At 42.1% G+C, this 22,741-nt stretch overlaps 1 protein-coding gene and 1 non-coding gene across 2 annotated transcripts; both read left to right on the top strand.

The window, feature by feature from the left end:
• Positions 1-876: 876 nt before the first annotated feature.
• Positions 877-1,431, top strand: LOC145606968 (uncharacterized). The gene has a single exon (XM_081662777.1). It carries the CDS (start codon positions 877-879, stop codon positions 1,429-1,431), a length of 555 nt encoding a protein of 184 aa, XP_081518903.1.
• Positions 1,432-13,344: 11,913 nt separating this feature from the next.
• LOC145609841 (small nucleolar RNA R71) lies at positions 13,345-13,451 on the top strand. The gene has a single exon (XR_014106122.1). It is a non-coding gene; the product is annotated as a small nucleolar RNA R71 (small nucleolar RNA).
• Positions 13,452-22,741: the final 9,290 nt, after the last annotated feature.

The raw sequence follows: 22,741 nt of genomic DNA on the forward strand, positions 1-22,741 counted from the left end.
AGTTAGGACGCATACAACATCACGGCAGGATGAGCAATCCTCGAGTCGTGTTGTGAATACCAGAACTCAGCAGCAGATAGAGGGACAAACGGTGCGCACGGTGGTGCAGTTAAGGGCATCTCCATTTGCCCAGCACATCTTGGATCAACCGATGGAAAAGGTGAAGATGCCGACCTGTAGGTATGATGGAAGAGGGGATCCGGCAAGATTCATTACATCCTATGAAGGGCACATGATGCTGTATACAAATTCGGATGCAGTTTGGTGTAAAGTCTTCCCAACAACTTTGATTGGGGCTGCAGCCGATTGGTTTAACAACCTTGAAATCGGGTCAGTGGATAGTTTTGAAAGACTGACCGAGATGTTTGTAGGTCAATATGTTAGTAATAGCGTGAGGCAGAGGACTTCTTGAGAATTGATGGCTGTGGAATAGAAACCGGATGAATCTTTGAGGGATTACATCAGGAGATTTAACAATGAGGCAAACACCATTCCGAAATTGCAGCAGGAAATAGCCGTGATGGCTCTGATGAATGGGTTGGTGGATTCGGATTTCAAGAGATATCTTACAAGAAAGAGCTTGCCGACACTGACAGCAGCGTTCAGCAAGGCTCATGATTACATAAAGAGTGAAGAGCTGATGAAAACAAGTAGCAGACATGTGGTTGCCGGAAAGGGGCAGAGTCAGTATGAGGGGACCTCGTCTGGAGGAGGCAGGCCGAGAACCCCTGCCCCAGGAAGGGGAGGAGGAAGTCGGCAAGATACCAGACCGACAAGGCTTCCAATGAGATACAGCACCTACACCCCCCTGAACACACCAAGGGCCGCAATCTACTCAGTGAATCAGAATGAGAAGATTGGTCAAGGCCGATTCCCATGAAGGCAAGGTCCAGGGACGTGAAGAAGTATTGTATGTTCCATAGGGATGTGGGGCATTATACAGAGGAGTGTACCCAATTGAAGGATAATATTGAGGAGTTGATCAGGAAAGGGCACCTAACGCAATACCGGTTGAATACCGGCAGGAATCAACAGCCAACACAAGCAGTAGAGAGGCAACAAATAGAAGCGAGGCCCGAAAGGACTCAAGGGAGGATAGTCCGACAAGGGGATGCAAGAATACCACCGTTATCTACAGGAAGAGTGGATGTGATAACGGGTGGGCCGATTCATGGAGGAACGATTAGTGGAGCAAAGAAGCATTTAGCGGAGCACCGACATCTGGTGTATGCTCTAGATGTAGATAATCGTCCACGGCCGGCGTCAATACCCCAGGTTGTATTTACAGAAGAGGATGCACGAGGTGTAGTGTTCCCATATGATGATCCATTAGTCTTGATAACCAGGATAAATGGCGCCGACATCAAAAGAGTGCTGGTAGATGGGGCAGCTCAGCAAATGTTTTGTTTGTTCAAGCTTTTAATGAAATGAATATCGGAAGGCAATACCTAAAGCCGGTGTCGTACCCAGTGATCGGATTTAATGGATCGACTGTAAGGCCGGAGGGGAGCATTGTGTTGCCTGTAAGGATGGGTGATGGGTCGCAAGCAAGGGATGTGATGGCAGAGTTTTTGGTGGTGGATGTCAAGTCGGCTTACAACGCAATTATCGGTAGACCGATAATTCATGACATGCAGGCTGTTGTATCAACCTATCACTTGGCAATAGCCTATGTGTCGAACTTGGGAGCTGTGGAGAAGGTGTATGGAGGTCAGGTTATGTCAAAAGCCTGTTATGTTACAGCTTTGAAGAACCCAGTCGGTAACGCCTCAGTTCCATGTAACCCAGCGAAGGAAAGTGAGCCGACGGTGCAAGATTTGACAATGAGAAACTTTGATGCAAGGCCTGAGGAAACACCAAGGCCGATGCCGGGCGGAGAAACCGTCCAAGTTGAATGGCAGCCAGGCAACCCCAGTAGAACAGTGAAAATTGGGGCAGATATGGATGTGGAGACCAGATGTAACCTGATAAGTTTATTACGAGAAAACGCTGATGTCTTCGCATTCTCGGCCAGTGAAATGCCGGGCATACATCCTGAGGTAATGGAGCATAAGCTGAATGTTGATAGAAAATTCAGGCCGATAAGGCAGAAGAAGCGTAACTTCTCAACTGAGAAAATAGAAGCAATCCAGGCTGAGGTTAACAAGCTCTTAGCGGCAGGGTTCATTGAGCCTTGCACATATCCAGAGTGGTTAGCGAATGTGGTAATGGTGAGAAAGCCGACAGGGAAGTGGCGAATGTGTGTAGACTTTACAGATCTCAATAAGGCTTGCCCCAAGGATTGCTACCCACTACCCCGAATAGATAGGCTGGTAGACTCAACTTCTGGCCATGCTATGCTCAGTTTTTTGGATGCGTTTTCGGGATACCATCAAGTCAGCATGCATAAGGCTGATAGGAATAAAACGGCTTTTATAACAGATGTTGGTGTATATTGTTATAAGGCAATGCCGTTTGGACTGAAAAATGCTGGGGCAACCTATCAGAAGTTGGTGGATAAAATTTTCGAGAAGCAGAAAGGGCGGAATGTTGAGGTGTATGTGGATGATACAATAGTAAAGAGCAAGAACAGAGAAGACCATATAGCCGATTTGAAGGAAACATTTGAAACCTTGAGAAAGTACCAAATGAAGTTGAATCCGGAAAAATGTGTTTTTGGGGTGAGATCAGGGAAGTTTTTAGGCTTTATGGTCAGTGAACGGGGGATAGATGCGAATCCAGATAAGGTGAATGCGGTGCTTCAAATGAAACAACCAAAAACCATTCGTGATATACAGAGGTTAACGGGCAGGATGGCAAGGTTAACCAGATTTATCAGCAAATCAGCTGATAAGGCTCTTCCGTTTTTTATGGTGCTAAGAAAGAACAAGGCATTTGAATGGGGAAAGGAACAAAGTGATGCCTTAGAAGTAGTGAGGAATCATCTTAGATCTCTTCCCACAATTGCCAGGTGACAGGCTAAAGTCGTCTCACCTAATCAAAAGTATTACCTAAATCCTCTAACTAAAGTAGATAGGGAAGTAGGGTCGAATCCACAGGGAAACTGGTCTTTCTACTCCTAAATAATTAATATAGTCCAGATTATTTAAGTAACCAATTTTGTTGTTTATAATGTGAAAATATTCTACGGAGATTAAGTTAGGGAGAGAATCAGATATAAGAAGGCCTAGGGTCATAGGTTCACCAATAATTAATATTCCGGGATAAAACATAACAATCAATAATTAACATTGCACAGATAACATGATTAACAGGCTCTCGCAATTTACTAACCAACATAGATCTAACAGGCTCTCGCAATTTACTAGATCTATGTTCCTATTGAAAATAGCCTTTAATATTAAATTAACATCTGCTCGATTCATCAATTCAATATTGCTAAACATTCACAATTAAATTACATCTGCTCGATTCATAATCTAATTGCAAAGAGTTAAAACAATTCAATAAGAAATTATCATGCAAAGTCAATAATCAACAATAATAAATTATCCCTTCATATTAATTATGGATCCCCACAAACCCTAGAATTAAACTACTCGGACATGATTAAATCTAAAACATGCATAACAATGGAGAAAACCATAAGGAAATTAAAATGAAGAAAATACTGAAATTAATTGAAATAGAAATCGTACCAAGACGGCGGAATTACAAAGTAATCGAGATCAAAAGTATAGTAGAGAGAAAAGTCTAGAGAGAGAAAAATATTAAGTAGAGAGAGAAAGTGGAAAGAAAAGAGTCAGTAAAAAAATTCTCCTAAAAGCGTACTTAAACGAAAATAATTAACAACTCCTAATTAGAACTAAGTGCCTCGACAAACATGGCTTTCCAGAAACACGCGCCCGATCGGGCTAAGGGCCGCCCGATCGGGCGCGCCTTTAGCTCGTATCCCTCCGCTGCGCATCTCGCCCGATCGTGCTAAGCATCGCACGATCGGGCGCGCCTTGCACGTTGGCCCTAGATGCCTTGCCTTGCCCGATCGGGGCTATGCTTGCCCGATCGGGCCCTTGTGGCTCCTCGAGGTTTTGGACTTGTGATTGGGCTCGACTCCTCGGCCCAATCCGGATCTCCTCTTCGGGTCTTGAATGTTCGGTCCAAACCTCGGTATTCCAAATACCGAGCCCTTAATCACCGGCTCGATAACTTCTAGCCGGCCTTGGGCTTCAATGACGGTCAACCTCCTCCAATGCTCGTAGTAGCTTCATTAAATCCCGGGAAAAATGCTCCAAAGATGCAATTCCCTACAAAACTCAACAAACACTACGAAAACACTAGAAAACGCACATTAGTAATAAAAGTGGCTCTAAGAAGCCAAAAACACTACTAATTATGACCAAGGGACGGGGGTAAAACACTATATAATATGAACATATCAAACTCCCCCAAGCCAAACCTTTGCTTGTCCCTAAGCAAAGAGCTCCACAATGAACAAATAAAACATGCCTCACCCCATTAATAAAATCAAGCACAAACGATTCAAGGCAAATCAAGTGAACATGCTTCAAAATTAACCAATCCTATCCATCTAATCACCCTTCATCCCCAACAATTGTCAAATAGAGCAAACCACAAGAGCATATAGAATTCAAGACTAGTGCTCACACACTCAACTCTCATTTATGTGGCGAGTAAAAGATGTACTCGATCGCTCTCCATCCCAACCCCTTTAATGTGAACAATGCCCTCCCAAACTCACAACACTCGTGTGTTTAAAAAGACATACACTCAACCTATTAGTCGACTCGGAATATGTCAAATCATAACTTGCATTGATAAACAACACTTTCATATTTACACAACTCTATGCACAAAGTCAAAAGGTCTTTTAAAGCTTGTAATGTAAGGCTAGGGTAAAGGGTAAGATATATTTGGGAATATGTGAGAGAAAAGCTATGCATACGGGAGCCATATCCTAATAAACCAAGGTCAAAAATAAATAATGACCAACATCTCCAACATAACCAACTCCAACAAAATCCACCAAATACAGCTCCAAACAATATAAACAATCCCAACACTTACAAAAATTCACTCATAAAAGTATGATAATATGGAACAAGAGTGAATAACAAACTTTGAACTCAAACTCAAATATTTACAATGAAACTCAATTTTTTTCTTTTCTTTCGATGAACCTTCACTTAGACAATTTGAACATCAAACTTTTTTTCCTTTTTGCTCTTTTTTCATTTTTTTCTTTTTTTTCTAGAAGTTCACTTTCTTTTTTTTTTTTTTTTTTTTTTTTCACTTTTTTTTCTTTTGAACTTCTCTTTTTTTTTCCTTTTTCATCACACTTTTTTTTTTCAAATATGTACACAATAAAACTCATCAAAGTAAAAATATGATCAAGAACAAATAACTTCTCAAACCCACCCAAATTGTGCAAATAAAGTGCACACTACAAACTCCCTCACCTCACTCACTAATAGCTCCCCCAAGCCAAGCTTGGGACTAGTAACCAATGGGGCAAATAAGGCTTGTAATGTGGCAAATAAACAACAAAAGGTCAAGGCAACAACATGGGTAGCAAGAAGGGAACAAATGTATCTAAATAAATCTGAAAGCTACCTAAAGAACAAATGCCTTCGTCCTCCACATGTGCATAATATTGAGTCATGAAACACTACTCATAGTTGCAAACCAATACTCAAATTTATTGACATACCAGGAACTAATCACACATTCCTAACCAAATCAACTAGTCAAGCACTATATTCACAAGTAGTTGGACAAAATTGACGCATATTTAGGAATCCAAGTAATTAAACTTCAAATCATGATCAACTAATCCACAATGCTCACAATCAAATACCAAGAATCAAAACAATTTTTCTCAAGTATGGGGCACAGGGAAGCATGATTTACAGTTCATTGGTTCGTATTTTTGTATTTTTTTTGATTTTTTCAATTTTTTTGTATTTTTCATATAAGGAAAGCAATAAACTAAACTAGAAAGCAATAAAAGCTATACTAAAAAGCAAATAAAAAGAGAGAAGGGAAAGAGAGTTACCAAGCAAAGGATTACCCCCCCAAGCCAAATCAAGCAATGCCCTCATTGACTTGGGAGTGTAACCTACTCCTCGTCCTCATCCATTCTCGAATAGCCACTCCCACCATGGCTAGGTCCCGCCCCACCATGGCTCGAACCACCATAACCCGAACCACCTGCAAAATAGTTAGGGTCCACATTTCCCCCAAGCCCACCAAAAGGAGCATCGGTCCCATATCCATGGACCGACGAATAGTCCACATAGGTACCGTAGGCACTTGAGTCCGTATACCCCCCTTGGGGAGGTTGGAACCAATCGGGAACTAATGAATCGGGGGGAATAGCCCCCCGACGGGCATAATCATCATACATGGGGTACAAACCCCGCCCTAGGTTCCTCTCCACTACCCCAACTCTAGTGTCTAGGGATCCTACCCTAGTGTCCAAGTTCCTAACCATACCCTCTATCCTCCCTTGCCCACTCTCTATCCGATCTAATTGGCTCCTAAAAGCCGAGAAGTCATATGGGGCGTTAGGGTCGATGTTGTAGTTGGTTGAGGAAGTGGGAATGTCATGTGAGTAGTGTTGGGGTGGTGGTTGGTAAAAAAGTTGTGGTGGAGATGGTTGGTGGAAGTGTTGTGGTGAGGGAGGTGCTTGGTGGTGAGGTTGGGCCTCTCCTAAATCTCCTAATTCGAAGGTGTAGGAGGGAAGACCCTTCTCAAATTTGGTGATGGCCGGGTTGGGTAAGGTGAAAGCGTTTTCCCGTCTACCCGACTCCCTATGGATAACCCACCAAGTGTTACCCCCTATCACGTTAATCCAATTTAGCCCTCCCAAATAGACTCCATCCATAAGGGTTGGGCCGGCTACCTTTCCATCTCCATCGGGGGTCCAACCTAGATGTTTGACCGCTATATGGGTAACTAACCCCCCAAAATAAATCGGGACTCTAGACCTACCCGACTCGGCCGCATTGGCCACCCGTTGGAAGTGTTGGGCCATCCTATGAACTATGTTCAATTTATCACTCCTAGGGATTATGTAAGACCCTAGCAATTCTAGTTCATCCCGCCTCACGTTAGCGGGTTCATGCCTCCCAAAGATGGTGAGGCCAACAAACCGTTGCCAAAGTTTTGGAACGGGATGTTGAATCCAAGTGCCCTTGGCATGTTGGAGGTTCAAGTTAGGGTTCCCCGTTAAAGCATGATAAACAAAAGTTATGTTATCTTGGGGTGGTTCAATTGGTCTATCCGATTTTAGATCAAACAATTTTCCAAATTCTTTCAAAGACAATCTAATATCGTTATTAAACAAACGAAATTGAACATGGGAAATTAAAGCATTCGATTTTATGACATTAAAACTAGAAATGAATTCTAGGGTCAAATAATCATAAGTATCATAGTGTAATTGAAACAAACCACTCATGCCAATTCCTTTGAATAATTTTTCAACATATTTATCAATTCCTAGTCTAGACAATGTAGGATGATGAATGAAACGGGTAGGAATTACCTGCCTCGCGATGAGGTTAAGCATCCTAGCCTTTTGCTCTTGGGTGGTGATGACCACCCTCTCCCATCCCGGAATTTGAAGTTCCGGGTCGACACTTGGAGCTTGTTGCCTTGAGCTCTCACCCCTTTGAGTCCTTGACCGTTTGGATGCCATTTTCTTTGAAAATTTGTGGGAATTGAAGCTTTCTCTCTCTTAGGGTTTGAGTGAAAATTGAGAGAAAGTGTTGAAAAGTTGGTGTAGATTGTAGAGAAAGATGAGAGGAGTTGGAAAATGGAAGAATTTTTAAGTTTGGATGAAGGAATTTGAGAAGATCTAAGATTGAAGTAAGAGTTAAAGGTTTGAAAATGGAGGTTTTAGAGAGAGAAAGTAAGATGAAGAAGATGAAGTAAGGAGAAAGTGAGGAAAGAAAGAAGAGGAAAGGAAAAATAAGGGGGGGACGGCCTTAATGCGCGCCCGATCGGGCAAGCCTCGCCCGATCGGGCGAGCCTCCGTCTGTTTGAAACTTAAGTTGCGCGCCCGATCGGGCGGACTCCGCCCGATCGGACGCGAACATGAAGTAGAATTTTTCCTCTTTTTCGCCCGATCGGGCAAGATTTGCCCGACATTTCTTTTCCTTCACTCGATTTTCCACAAAATTTTGCCCGATCGGGCAAACTTCGCCCGATCGGGCGAAATTGTCTCCGTAATCAGGTGTGCTTGCGCGCCCGATCGGGTGTAGTCGCCCGATCGGGCGGAATTAACTCCAGTTGGAACCTCCTTTGCGCGCCCGATCGGGCCCGAATCTAGCTCTGGCTCCGATTTTTTCTTCTTCAAAATTTTTCTAAGTCATTAACCTGTCAAACTCTTACCTGTACAACCACACTTGTAGATGGTGAAATAATCACTCTTCTCTCCTCTCCAAAATAAAAATAAAAACAAAGAAAGGGAACTAGCCTAGAAAGCAAGAAATACGGGTTGCCTCCCGCAAAGCGCTGGTTTATCTAGGTCCCGCACGACCTCCTTACCACCTTTGAGCTCATTTAGGAAGTGGAGCTAAGAGAGTCTCCTCCACATCCTTAGTAGTAGTACCATCATGATACACTTTCAGTCTTTGGCCGTTTACCTTGAACTCTTCGCCCTTGTCGTTCACCAAATCCACCGAACCAAACTTGTTCACTTTTGTGACAGTGAAGGGACCCGACCACCTAGATTTCAACTTTCCTGGAAAAATCTTCAATCTGGAGTTAAAGAGAAGGACCTTATCACCCGGTGTGAACTCTTTTGGTAGGATCCTCTTGTCATGCCACTTCTTGGTCTTCTCCTTGTAGATGCGTGCATTGTCATAGGCCGACAATCTAAACTCATCCAACTCATTGAGTTGGAGGAGTCTCTTCTTACCCGCGGCCTTAGAATCCATATTAAGCTCCTTGATTGCCCAAAAAGCTTTGTACTCCAATTCTACGGGAAGATGACATGCCTTACCATAGACTAGCCTATAAGGTGAAGTACCAATTGGTGTCTTGAATGCCGTTCGGTATGCCCAAAGTGTGTCATCTAGCTTCGTACTCCAGTCCTTCCTAGACTTGGCTACTACCTTCTCTAAAATCGCCTTGATTTCTCTATTAGAGACCTCAACTTGACCGCTAGTTTGGGGATGGTAACCAAGCCCGGTTCTATGATACACACCATATTTCTTAAGTAAGTTGTCCAACTGTCTCTCGTGGAAGTGGGAACCTCCATCACTAATAATAGCTCGTGGGACACCAAACCTAGGAAATATGATTCTCTTGAATAGCTTGATGACTACCTTGGAGTCGTTTGTTGGTGATGCTATGGCTTCAACCCATTTAGACACATAATCGACGGCTACAAGTATGTAACAATTCCCATTGGAAGATGGGAACGGCCCCATATAATCGATACCCCAAACGTCAAATATTTCAACTTCAAGTATCCCAGTTTGGGGCATCTCATGCCTCCGCGAAATGTTGCCAGTCCTCTGGCAAGAGTCACAAGCCTGCACAAAAGTGTTAGCATCTTTAAACATGGTAGGCCAAAAGAAGCCTGACTCGTTAATCTTGGCCACCGTTCTAGAGGGGCCGTGATGTCCACCATAGGGTGAAGTGTGACAACTAGTAAGGACGCCGTGAACCTCCCATTCGGGAACACACCTGCGAAATAATCCATCTGCACACTCACGAAACAAAAAAGGATCATCCCAAAAATAATGTTTAACATCAGAAAGGAATTTCTTTTTCTGTTGGTAGGACAAGTCAGGAGGTAGAGTACCACCCACCAAATAATTAGCGAAATCTGCAAACCAAGGGTGATTCTCTACTACTGCATACAGGTTGTCATCGGGGAATGAATCATCTATTGGAAGAAAATCCTTACCCTCATCATACCTGATACGTGACAAGTGATCTGCCACTACGTTCTCTGCTCCCTTTTTGTCTCTTATCTCAATATTGAAATCTTGGAGCAAAAGAACCCACCGGAGTAGCCTTGGCTTGGATTCAGCCTTAGCTATTAGATATTTCAACGCTGCATGGTCAGTAAAAACAATGACTTTAGAACCAACAAGATATGATCTAAATTTTTCTAAAGCATATATAACAGCAAGAAACTCCTTTTCCGTGGTGGCATAATTGACTTGGGCCTCATCTAAAGTTTTGCTTGCATAATAGATAGCGTGCAAAACTTTATCCTTCCTTTGTCCAAGCACGGCTCCTAGAGCATAGTCACTTGCATCACACATGATCTCGAATGGAAGATTCCAATCGGGAGCACATATGATGGGTGCCGATATCAAAGCCTGCTTAATCCTGTCAAAAGCCTCAAGACACTCGTCAGTAAAAATAAAAGGGGCATCCTTAAGCAGAAGCTGAGTTAGTGGTTTAGCAATTTTAGAAAAATCCTTGATAAAACGGCGATAAAACCCCGCATGGCCCAAGAAACTCCTAACTCCCTTAACATTAACTGGGGGAGGTAATTGCTCAATCACTGAAATTTTAGCTTTGTCCACCTGTATGCCCTTATCAGATACAATGTGACCCAAGACTACTCCCTCTGTCACCATAAAGTGACATTTTTCCCAATTTAGAACTAAATTGCATTCTTCACATCTTTTCAGGATTTTAGCTAGGTTAATTAAACATGCGTCAAATGTGGAACCATAAACACTAAAATCATCCATAAAGACTTCCATAATAGACTCTATGAAATCAGAAAAAATGCTCATCATGCAACGTTGAAAAGTAGCAGGCGCATTACACAAACCAAAAGGCATTCTACGATATGCAAAAGTGCCATAAGGGCATGTAAATGTAGTCTTTTCCTGATCGTCAGGGTGGATCGGGATTTGGAAAAATCCCGAATACCCATCCAAATAGCAAAAGAACTTATGGTTTGCTAACCTCTCAAGCATTTGATCAATAAAGGGGAGAGGGAAATGGTCCTTTTTAGTGGCGACATTTAATCTACGATAATCAATGCACATACGCCACCCTGTAACAGTTCTAGTGGGAATTAATTCATTTTTATCATTTTTAACGACAGTCATCCCACCCTTCTTAGGAACCACCTGTACAGGACTTACCCATTTGGAGTCAGAAATAGGATAGATGATACCTGCATCAAGCAACTTCATAACCTCTTTCTTGACTACCTCTTGCATATTAGGATTCAACCTCCTCTGGGGTTGAACGCAGGGCTTATAATTGTCCTCTAAGTGTATCCTGTGCATACAAAAATCAGGGCTAATACCCTTGAGATCATCAATACTGTACCCTATTGCCCTTTTGTGGGTTCGGAGAACCTCTAAAAGTTGAGAAATTTGTGGGCCATCCAGTGCAGTGCTAATGATCACAGGGTACAATTCCTGCTCATCAAGGAAAACATATTTTAAATGGGAAGGGAGAGGTTTTAGTTCAGGTTTCTTCACCTCTATAGGTTTTGATTCCTGAACCAAATTTACTACCTTCACACAATCATTAAGATCAGATTCCTCGGTGGCAAGAGCTCTTTCTATATCATCCACCTCCTTGCTCCATATGCTCATGTCACCTGCAGACAAATTTCCACAAAGAATTTCCTCCAAGGGGTCCCTTGCAAGAACCTGTGGTAAGCTTTCATCGCAAATATCATCCATTACATCAAGCACATCAATTAAATAGCAATTTTCCTCAAGCATTGGACCTTTTAAAACTTTCCCTAAATTAAACGTGATATTATCGTCGCCTACAGAAAGGGTTAGTTTACCATTTTTGACGTCAATAATGGCTCCTGCAGTATGGAGAAAAGGTCTACCTAATATAATGGGAATTTGCGTGTCCTCAGCCATGTCTAGAACAACAAAATCAACGGGGATATAAAATTTACCAACTCTAACAGGTACATCCTCTAAAATACCTAAGGGGTATTTAACAGAACGGTCTGCCATTTGCAATGTTATATTAGTAACCTTTAAATCACCCATATTCAATTTAGCACAAACAGACGATGGCATTACGCTAACAGAAGCACCTAAATCACATAATGCTTTATCAATGAAAACATTACCAATATGACAGGGGATAGAAAAACTACCAGGATCCTTTAATTTAGGAGGGGATTTATTCTGTAAAAGTGCACTACATTCCTCAGTGAATGCCACGGTTTCAACTTCATTAAAGGCCCTTTTCCTAGTCAGAATGTCTTTCATAAATTTAGCATATGCAGGAACCTGAGTAATAAGTTCTGTGAAAGGAACTGTTACCTGCAAATTTTTAACAACCTCCAAAAACTTACCAAACTGTTTATCCAACTTAGTCTTCAAGTGACGGTTGGGAAAAGGTAGCTTGATAACTGGCGGTGCTTCCCTACTCTTCTCCTGGGATGCATCCTTCCCTGGGGTTGTACCCTGCAATGAATCATCAAAAATATTAGTATCAGGAGTTTTACCCTGCAGCCCTGCAGGGGAAATTGATACAAAGGAATCAGGATTAGCAATGTCAGATAATTCAGGTTCATCCTCTTTGGGCATTTGGGGCCCATCGTAGTGTGAACCGCTCCTTAGGGTGATTGCATTTGCATGATCCGTTGGTTGCATTCCCTGCGCTGGTAAAGCTCCCTGCTGACGAGATTGTAGGGTAGAAGACAATTGGGCAATTTGGGTGTCCATGACTTTATTATGGGCTATAATAGAGTCAATCTGTTGGTCTCTACTCTCCATATGTTTTTGCATATTGGTCAGCATTGCCCTAATTTCTGATAAAGCAGGGTCAGAAGATGTAGTAGGGGGTTGTGATAGGGGTTTCTGATTTGCGTGAGGATGGTAATATTTCTGCTGCGGAGGGGGTGCTTGTTGTGGTTGTTGTGGAGGTGGAGGATTTTGAACATTGGTGCTACGGTAAGATAGGTAAGGATGGTTCCGGTAGCCAGGATTGTAGGAATTGGAGTATGGGTTATTTTGCTTGTAAGTTTGGAAAGCATTAACTTGCTCCATTGAACTCCTGCAATCTTGTTCATAATGACCTACACTGCCACAATTTTCACAGAAAGCATCATTAGCATTGTTAGCAACAGCAGAAACATTAGCAACAGAATTAGAATTGTTCGTGGTAAGGTTATCTAATTTCTGACAAATAGAAGTAAGCTGGGCTTGCAAAAGAGTGACTGAATCAACATGATGCTTGCCCTTGTGAGCAAAACCTCTAGCATTCCCATATTGGGAATTATGAATTGCCATATCTTCAATAACCTGACCTGCATCATCAACATTTAAATTCATAAATCTACCGCTAGCTGCGGAATCTAAAATTGTTCTAGATGCATTTCCTAATCCGTTGTAAAAGGCTTGAATTAGTTGCCACTTAGCCAAATTATGGTGAGGACACTCCCTCTGCAGATCTTTGAACCTTTCCCAAGCTTCATATAATGCTTCATCTGGTTCCTGGGCAAAGTTCTGAATGGCGCTTCTTAATAAAGCTGTTTTCTCTGCAGGGTAATATTTATTATAGAAATTTAATGCAAGAGTCTCCCAGTTAGTAATACCAAGTGCAGCTCTATTCAAACCATTAAACCACAATTTAGCTTTTCCACACAAAGAAAAGGGAAAAAGAATCTCCCTGATTTGGTCCTGCGTTACCCCATTCTGCCTAATAGTATTGCAGTATTGACAGAAATCTGCAATGTGAAGGTTAGGATCTTCACCCTTTGCTCCACTGAATTGCTTCCTTTCTATCATCGTGATGAATTGGGGCTTGATCTCGAACTGGACTCCCTCGAGATCGGGCGTAGGAGAAAGATGTGGAAAATCTGTCAGCGATGGTTGCGAATAATCGCTAAGCTTACGAGGTGTACCCATCTCTAGTTCTGAAACAGATGAATGCTCCGAATCGCTAGAGGAAGGTAATGGATTTCCAGGAATATCACTACTCCCGGAATCTGCTAAGATCTGCCTGTAAAGATTCTTTTGCCTATGGAACGAGCGTTCGATCTCAGGATCGAATGGAATGTAACCTGATCTGGAACACCTGGGCATAAACAAAGAACTAAAAAGAACAGATATTAGTACTACCTCAAAGAACTAATGTCCCTTGAGGCAAAAGAGAAAATAATCTAAACTATAAAAGCAATCAGAAATAAAAATAAAACCGTTTCCCCGGCAACGGCGCCAAATTTTGACAGGCTAAAGTCGTCTCACCTAATCAAAAGTATTACCTAAATCCTCTAACTAAAGTAGATAGGGAAGTAGGGTCGAATCCACAGGGAAACTGGTCTTTCTACTCCTAAATAATTAATATAGTCCAGATTATTTAAGTAACCAATTTTGTTGTTTATAATGTGAAAATATTCTACGGAGATTAAGTTAGGGAGAGAATCAGATATAAGAAGGCCTAGGGTCATAGGTTCACCAATAATTAATATTCCGGGATAAAACATAACAATCAATAATTAACATTGCACAGATAACATGATTAACAGGCTCTCGCAATTTACTAACCAACATAGATCTAACAGGCTCTCGCAATTTACTAGATCTATGTTCCTATTGAAAATAGCCTTTAATATTAAATTAACATCTGCTCGATTCATCAATTCAATATTGCTAAACATTCACAATTAAATTACATCTGCTCGATTCATAATCTAATTGCAAAGAGTTAAAACAATTCAATAAGAAATTATCATGCAAAGTCAATAATCAACAATAATAAATTATCCCTTCATATTAATTATGGATCCCCACAAACCCTAGAATTAAACTACTCGGACATGATTAAATCTAAAACATGCATAACAATGGAGAAAGCCATAAGGAAATTAAAATGAAGAAAATACTGAAATTAATTGAAATAGAAATCGTACCAAGACGGCGGAATTACAAAGTAATCGAGATCAAAAGTATAGTAGAGAGAAAAGTCTAGAGAGAGAAAAATATTAAGTAGAGAGAGAAAGTGGAAAGAAAAGAGTCAGTAAAAAAATTCTCCTAAAAGCGTACTTAAACGAAAATAATTAACAACTCCTAATTAGAACTAAGTGCCTCGACAAACATGGCTTTCCAGAAACACGCGCCCGATCGGGCTAAGGGCCGCCCGATCGGGCGCGCCTTTAGCTCGTATCCCTCCGCTGCGCATCTCGCCCGATCGTGCTAAGCATCGCACGATCGGGCGCGCCTTGCACGTTGGCCCTAGATGCCTTGCCTTGCCCGATCGGGGCTATGCTTGCCCGATCGGGCCCTTGTGGCTCCTCGAGGTTTTGGACTTGTGATTGGGCTCGACTCCTCGGCCCAATCCGGATCTCCTCTTCGGGTCTTGAATGTTCGGTCCAAACCTCGGTATTCCAAATACCGAGCCCTTAATCACCGGCTCGATAACTTCTAGCCGGCCTTGGGCTTCAATGACGGTCAACCTCCTCCAATGCTCGTAGTAGCTTCATTAAATCCCGGGAAAAATGCTCCAAAGATGCAATTCCCTACAAAACTCAACAAACACTACGAAAACACTAGAAAACGCACATTAGTAATAAAAGTGGCTCTAAGAAGCCAAAAACACTACTAATTATGACCAAGGGACGGGGGTAAAACACTATATAATATGAACATATCACCAGGCCTGAGAAGGGAGAAGTGTTGCAATTATACATATCGGCATCACCAAAAACAGTGGCAGCTGTCTTGTTAGTGGAAAGAAGGAAACAACAACAGCCGATTTACTTTGTCAGTCATGTTCTGAATGCGGCAGAGTGCAGATATCCAGTGATAGAAAAAATGGCGTTGGCAGTGATAGTGGCAGCCTGGAAGTTGAGGCCTTATTTTGATGCGCATTCTATAGAAGTTCTCACCAATCACCCCTTAGAGAAATCGTTGCGTAAAATGGATACATCAGGTAGATTGCTGGCATGGGCAGTTGAGTTGTCGGAATACGAAATAAGTTACAAGCCTAGAATGTCAATTAAGGCTCAAGCATTATCAGATTTTATTGTTGAAACCACATACACAGATGAAGAAGAGGAGTTGGGAACATGGCAGGTATTAGTTGATGGATCGGCAACAGCAACGGGAGCAGGGGCTGGAGTTGTGATAACGACTCCAGATGGAAAAATGTTTGAATATGCCATGAAATTTAAGTTCAAGGCAACAAATAATGAGGCCGAGTATGAAGCTGCAGTGGCTGGAATGCAGCTGTCAATAGCGGCAGAGGCAAAACGGCTAGTTTTGACAACTGATTCTCAGCTGGTGTCAAGCCAATTTAGTGGGGAATACGAAACTCGAGAGCCTGCAATGGTGAAGTATTTGGAGAAAATGAAGCAGTTGGCAGCTCAGTTGCAATACTTTGAGATCAAACTGGTCCCGAGATTGAAAAATGCTCAAGCAGATGCACTGGCAAGATTAGCAAGTTCAAGCTTCAATGACTTGGAAAGAACAGTTTTGGTTGAGATCTTAAAGCAGAGAAGCATAGATGATATGTCAGCTGATGTCTGTTGTCTTGAAGTGGGGAACCAATGGTATGACAAAATACTGGCGTACATTGTTCATGGTGTAGGGCCAACAGACAAAGGAGAGCTGAAAAAGTTGCAGAAGGATAGTGTGTGGTTCGTTATGTATCAGGGCCAATTGTATAAAAGGGGGTTTTCACTGCCATTGCAAAGGTGCATAACGGATTCTGAATCGGTAAAGTTAATAGAAGAATTGCACGAAGGAAGCTGTGGAAATCACCTTGGAGCAAGAGCCTTGTCCAGGGAAGCAATGAGAAGGGGATACTACTGGCCGACAATGAATGCAGATGCGTCGGCTTATGTTAAAAAATGTGAAAAGTGCCAAAAGTTTGCCCCAGCCATCAACCTTCCCCCAAATGATCTGACTCCGATATTGAACCCAGTCCCCTTTGCCCAGTGGGGAATGGATATAGTAGGACCGTTCCCATCAGCCACAGGAGGGAGGAAATATCTGATAGTGGGAATTGATTACTTCACCAAGTGGATAGAGGCAGAGCCAGTATCAAAGATAACGGCATCAGAGGTGAAAAAGTTTATATGGAAAAACATATTCACGAGGTTTGGGTTGCCGATGGCGATGGTTTTTGACCATGGAACCCAATTTGACTGTAAGCCAGTCAAAGATCTTTTAATGATATATAAAGTGAAGTTTGCTTATGCAGCAGTATGCCATCCACAGTCTAACGGCCAGGCAGAAGCAGCAAATAAGCAAATTATAACGGCAATAAAGAAGAAGATCGAAGATGCAAAGGGTTTATGGGCAGATTTGATACCAGAGATATTGTGGGCAAACAGGACGACAATAAGGGAAGCCACAGGAGAGTCACCCTATAACTTGGTTTTTGGAACAGAAGCAGTTATACCAGCAGAGGTTGGGTTGCCGACATTCAGGGTCCAGCATTACTGTGAAGACCAAAATGATCTACTCCTACGACAACAACTGGATTTCTTGCCAGAGCTAAGAGAAAAAGCAGCCGTTAAGTCAGCTGCATTCAAAGAAAGAATGTCTAGAGCGTATAATAGAAGGGTATCTCATCGGCCATTAAAGATGGGGGATCTGGTACTACGAAGAACTGCAGCAACCAGTAAGGGAAATGAAGACGGGAAGCTGACTGCAAACTGGGAAGGACCTTATCGGATAAGAGATGTCGTCGTCCAAGGGTCATTCTACCTGGAAACTTTGGACGGAACACCTCTAAAGAATGTATGGAATTCAGCAGTACTGAAAAAATACTATGTATAATGAACAATCCTTATTTTTTGAAACTGATATCAAGAAAGATGTCGGTGATGAATGAAGAAGTATTCAGACAATGCGCATTCAAATAGGCGTCCTCCATTTAACAGAACACCGTTAAATGGGATGGACAGCTCAAAACCGCTTCCATGAAGCTAACAGTTATACAACCTGATCAGTTGTATACGTTAACTCATGAGGTTGCTGGTTCAAAGTATAAATACCGGCCAAATCAATTCGAGTATATGCCGATATGAGGCATAGCTCAGAATGTGATCGCCGAGAGGGTACCTAACTGGCTGAAACATCAAAGCAGTAGGTGACCGTTGTTATAATCTGAACCATCAACAGCTGGTTATGAATCAGTATACATAGCTCTAGCACGAACTATGTACACTGAGGGGAGCAAGGAGTACGTAATGAAATGTTATTTGAGGAACATTTAAAATTTTTTAGTACAATAATGGTATCCATAGTATGTTGGTAGTTGGTAATTTTTAATGCTGTTTTGGTAAGGATCTGATATCTACCAGAGCTGAGGTTTTGAAGTCTGATATCTTCAGAAGCTGGCATTTTTTAAGAAGTTCTCAATGGAAAGTTGTCAGATTTCAGACAAACTATCAGGTAAGCTTTATTTTTTGCAAATTCTTTTTTATATGCTGAATTAGCAAGACTATGCAGTTATCATAACGGAGTAATTACAAACAGGTCAGAAAATAGTAAATAGAGAACAACACAGTTATAGCGAAAAGTGTAAAAATTTGTACATCGTTAACAAACAACGAAAACAAAACGCAAGTCTGCATAATGGATAAAATTAACAATCGACAGGCATCACCACAAAAAAGGGGTATATGCCGATAAAACAGCACTGTCAAAGTAAATGTTTATACATACAAAAGCCAATAAAAGTTATAGCTGATAAGGCCCAATGATACAAGACCCACAAGAGGATGTCGGTGATGACTGCCCGCCCCTTCAAGATTGAGCGTTCTCAGGCACTGGGGAGTCCAAAATGCTGGGATTCTGGAGGCCGTCATCAGCAGTTGGCGCCAAGTTATACAAGTCCTCTTCAGAGAATTGCTGCGCTTCGAAGCCGGAAGGAATCTTGTAGGCTTCTTCGCCGAAAGCCTTTTCGACCTTGGCCCAATCGTCCTTATTCCAACCGGCAGCATGAGCAATACATCTTTGAGCTGCTGTCCAACCTCCATCAAAGCGGTCCTGAAGTTTGGAGCAGAATTTGTCAGAGGCAATATAACGGCCAACTGCTCTCTGCCGAATACCCGGTTTGTCAACTTCCATTTTTTGAACCTTTTCTTCAAGGCTCCTAATTTTAGTCTTGGCATCGTCGAGATCTTTCTCAACGGAAGGAAGGCGCTTGAGGGCTTCATCCTTTTCAGCAATTTGAGTCTTTAGACTCTGCAATTCCAATTCCAAGCCAGCAACCTTCCCAGCCTTAACCTTCAGCTCCGACATCTCCTTGTCGTCCTTTTCCTTTATTTTCCTCAGATCACTGAGGGCCTTTTCAGCATTCTTGATGACCTCCTGCATGGCACTTTCGCTGGCAGAGGCTTGGTGATGCTTCTCCTAGTAATAACGATACATCTCAACCAGTTCTGTGCCAGACATGACGGCCTGTAAAATATATGTTTAAGTAAAAATAGGGGAACCGATATCGTTACATAAAATATATAAAAAAAATATATAAAATAATAATAATAATAAGAAATAAAGATGACAAAAATATAAATAATACACTTACCTTCATCATATTGTGCATATGAGTTGCAGCAAGGGGGCCGATTGGACCAGCAGGTCTATCCATCGGCAACGTCAAGTTACTCAGCATCCGATAACCGAGATTCCCACCTTGCATTGGGTCGTCGGTTATCATTGACTCGTTTCGGCCGACATCCATTTCAGGTTGCCAACGGTCGCCGGAATGGCCAGAAGGGACAGCAAACCCCTTCAAGACTTCATCTGGAAATCTTCCAGAAACTCGCTTGATCCATTGATTGGACCGATAAGTCAGAGCCGGGATGCTGGAATCCGACCCAACTGTTGAAGGAGCGATTACGGCGGTTACTTGAGGTTGGGGGGGAGATTCAGCAGAAGTGAGATCTTCGATCTCAATACCCTGGATAACCTTCTTCACAATGGCCTCAGGGCTTTTTGCTTTGTTAACAGTCGGGGGATCTTCAGACACCGACTGATCTTTTTTCTTCTCGGGCTCCGATTGGTCATTTCTCTTCTCGGCTCGCCCTTCAGGTCGCCTGGGGCTGGAGATCACAATGCCACCTCGCCGATTAGGAAGAGGTGTTAGTTTTCTTTTCTTAGCATTATCATCAGCCATGATCTCAGCTCTTCTCTTGGCGCTGATAGCTGGAGCACGCCCGCAAACGGAAGCTAGAGTGTCGTAGGGATCGGAAGCTTTGGGGCAACGCCTGATAACCCTAGTCCCGTCAGCAGATAGGCCGAGTTGCCTTTTATCCAACTTATCAATACCTAGCAAAAAGAAATATAAATTCAATCAGTAAAATGCGAATAAAAAAAAATATAAAATAATAATAATAAAGGGGCAAGAAAGGTAACAGGTAAACTATGCCGTTTTCATTATAAAAATAAGAAAGTGAATAAGAATAATAAGAAAGATAAGTTATACCATGCTGGTCAGTCCAACAAAGACCGACACGAGATAGCGGCGCGTTGCCCAGAATGTAGCTCACATTCGGCACCCACACCGCGGGAATGAGACGGACCTTGCCGTCACCTTCATCAAATTCAGAAATGTCAAAATGATTGACAGCCCTCTCTTCATGCTTCCCGAGATCTCTCTCAGGGATTGAGTCAAAATGAGGATGAGGCTTGAAAAAAGTTCTCGTCAAAGGATAATCCTCTGGGACAGACATGAAGAAAAACTTGTCCTTCCAACCTTTGCAGCTAGATAGCTTAGGGTGGACGGTATATTTGTGAGGTTGAGTATATAAAGACCACCACCCATCTGATTGACCATCTCTCTTTAAAGTGATAAGCCGCCTAAATACGTTAAGGGTTAGGGGGTAATTTCGATATAACATAACCCAGACTGTAGCAATAACGGCACGAATGGTTTGGGGGGTTAACTGAACCAGACAAACATTCCAAGCCTTCAAAATTTTAGCAACAAAGGGATGTAGAGGAAAACGGAGGCCAAAATCTAAATGCTTCATATAAACGGCCACGGAACCAACTGGGCAATCTAACACTGAAGCACCAGATGGAGGAAGAGATAACTCATAACCGTCAGGTAAGTTAAAAAACCTTTTCACACGACGGTAGTAATCTTTTGTAATTGCCGTTTTCCTAAAAGCTTCACTTATTTTTTCCTTTGCAACTTTCCCATCGTTGGCAAGAACTATAGGTTGTCGGAATTCAGCCCTGTCAGTCTCAGAATTATATCCCTCGTCCAAACTCTCTTCTTGGATAACCTCGGCCGTTAAGTCGACAATATTATCCCTGCTCTCATCATTTACACTGTCTTCCTGAGCTTCATCGTCTCCTAAAACTGAGTTGACGGCAGAATCATGGACAGGAGATGACGGAACTTCCTGAGGGTTTGCTGGGATGTCATCCGCTGGTTCCTCGGAAGAAGAACTTATAACCTGACCTTGTCCAGGCCTTTTACTAGATTCCGCCACGTTAGCGGCCTCAGCTGCTTTAGCTGCTTTGGCGGCCTCAGCGGCTTCACGAGCAGCAGCTCGAGGCTGATAACTGGTACTCCTTACCCTTGGCATGGTGTTTATACCTATATTGCCAACGTTAGTGCCGTATTGGTTAAAATAGCGTCTCCCAGTAAAGTTGCGTAAGTGATAACGGACGCTAACAGGCTCAACGTCAAGAATTTCGGTATCGGCAGGGATATCAGGGTTAGTAGGGTGAAAGGCACTCTCACGGTGGGCAATGGTCCTATGTATCATAAAAGCACGTTTTTCTTCTTCGGGAGTTAACGTCTCAAAAGGGTAGTCAATATTATCAGACAGGGAAGACGAATTGCCCTGATTACTACCAGTTTCTTTGCCTAAAGATTGTCTAATTAAACGACGCCTAGCAGTACTAAGGTTAGGAAAACTCTCTTCGACACTATCTTCAGACATTTAATTGAATATAAGAAAATAAAATAGCATAAAAATCAAGGGTTAGGGTACGAAAATACCTTCGATGAAAATTGTGGATTTAACGCCTTTATCTGATAAAAACGACGAAGAAAGAGAAGTAACGCCCGGGAAGACGGAATGCACAAACCAAACGCGAGGAAGATAAGAAAGGAAAGAACTTTGGCCAACAACTTCAACTTTTTCGAGAGAAAAACTGGGAAGAAATGCGAAGTACCAAAAAAAAATGGCGGAATTTTGATCTAAAAAGAAAAACTGAATCGCCAATTGAAGTGAAAGGCGGTTCAGAGATCCTACGGCTATTAATTAATAAGCCCTTTCAAAAAGCAGCGGCAGGATTTGTGACACGTGTAAAAATTTTCCCGGCCAAAAAAAAAAAAAAAAAAAAGATAGAAACGGTTACACTTCAATTTTATTACAAGTAGACCTTGTCTGGTCACTTGGGGAGGAAAACGGAGTTTTTTCGCTCCCAAGTATTTTGTAACAAGTAGACCTTGTCTGCTATCGGCACACAAGGTCACTTGGGGAGGAAAACGGAGTTTTTGTAATAAATAGACCTTGTAAGCTATCGGCATACAAGGTCACTTGCGGGAGGAGAGGAGTTAATAAAACTGATGAGCTAATAAAACTGATGAAGAACACGGCGCTACAGCACAAAAATTAGCCTCTTGTGTGAGTAGTAATGATAAAAGGCACCAAAAGTGACAAATTAAAAATATGTGAACTTCTCAGCAAAAGAACATAGAGCTTAAAAATATGTAAATTTGTAGAAGCTAATTTGAAGAATACGGGACAAACGATTAAAATGAATTATGACATCAGCAAGATTAGTAATGAAACTTTATTAGTAAGCAGTACTTGACAGAGTACAAGAAACGTTGTTACAAT

Source organism: Chenopodium album, chromosome 23, assembly GCF_948465745.1.
Source record: "Chenopodium album chromosome 23, dcCheAlbu1.1, whole genome shotgun sequence".
Taxonomy (NCBI): domain Eukaryota; kingdom Viridiplantae; phylum Streptophyta; class Magnoliopsida; order Caryophyllales; family Amaranthaceae; genus Chenopodium; species Chenopodium album.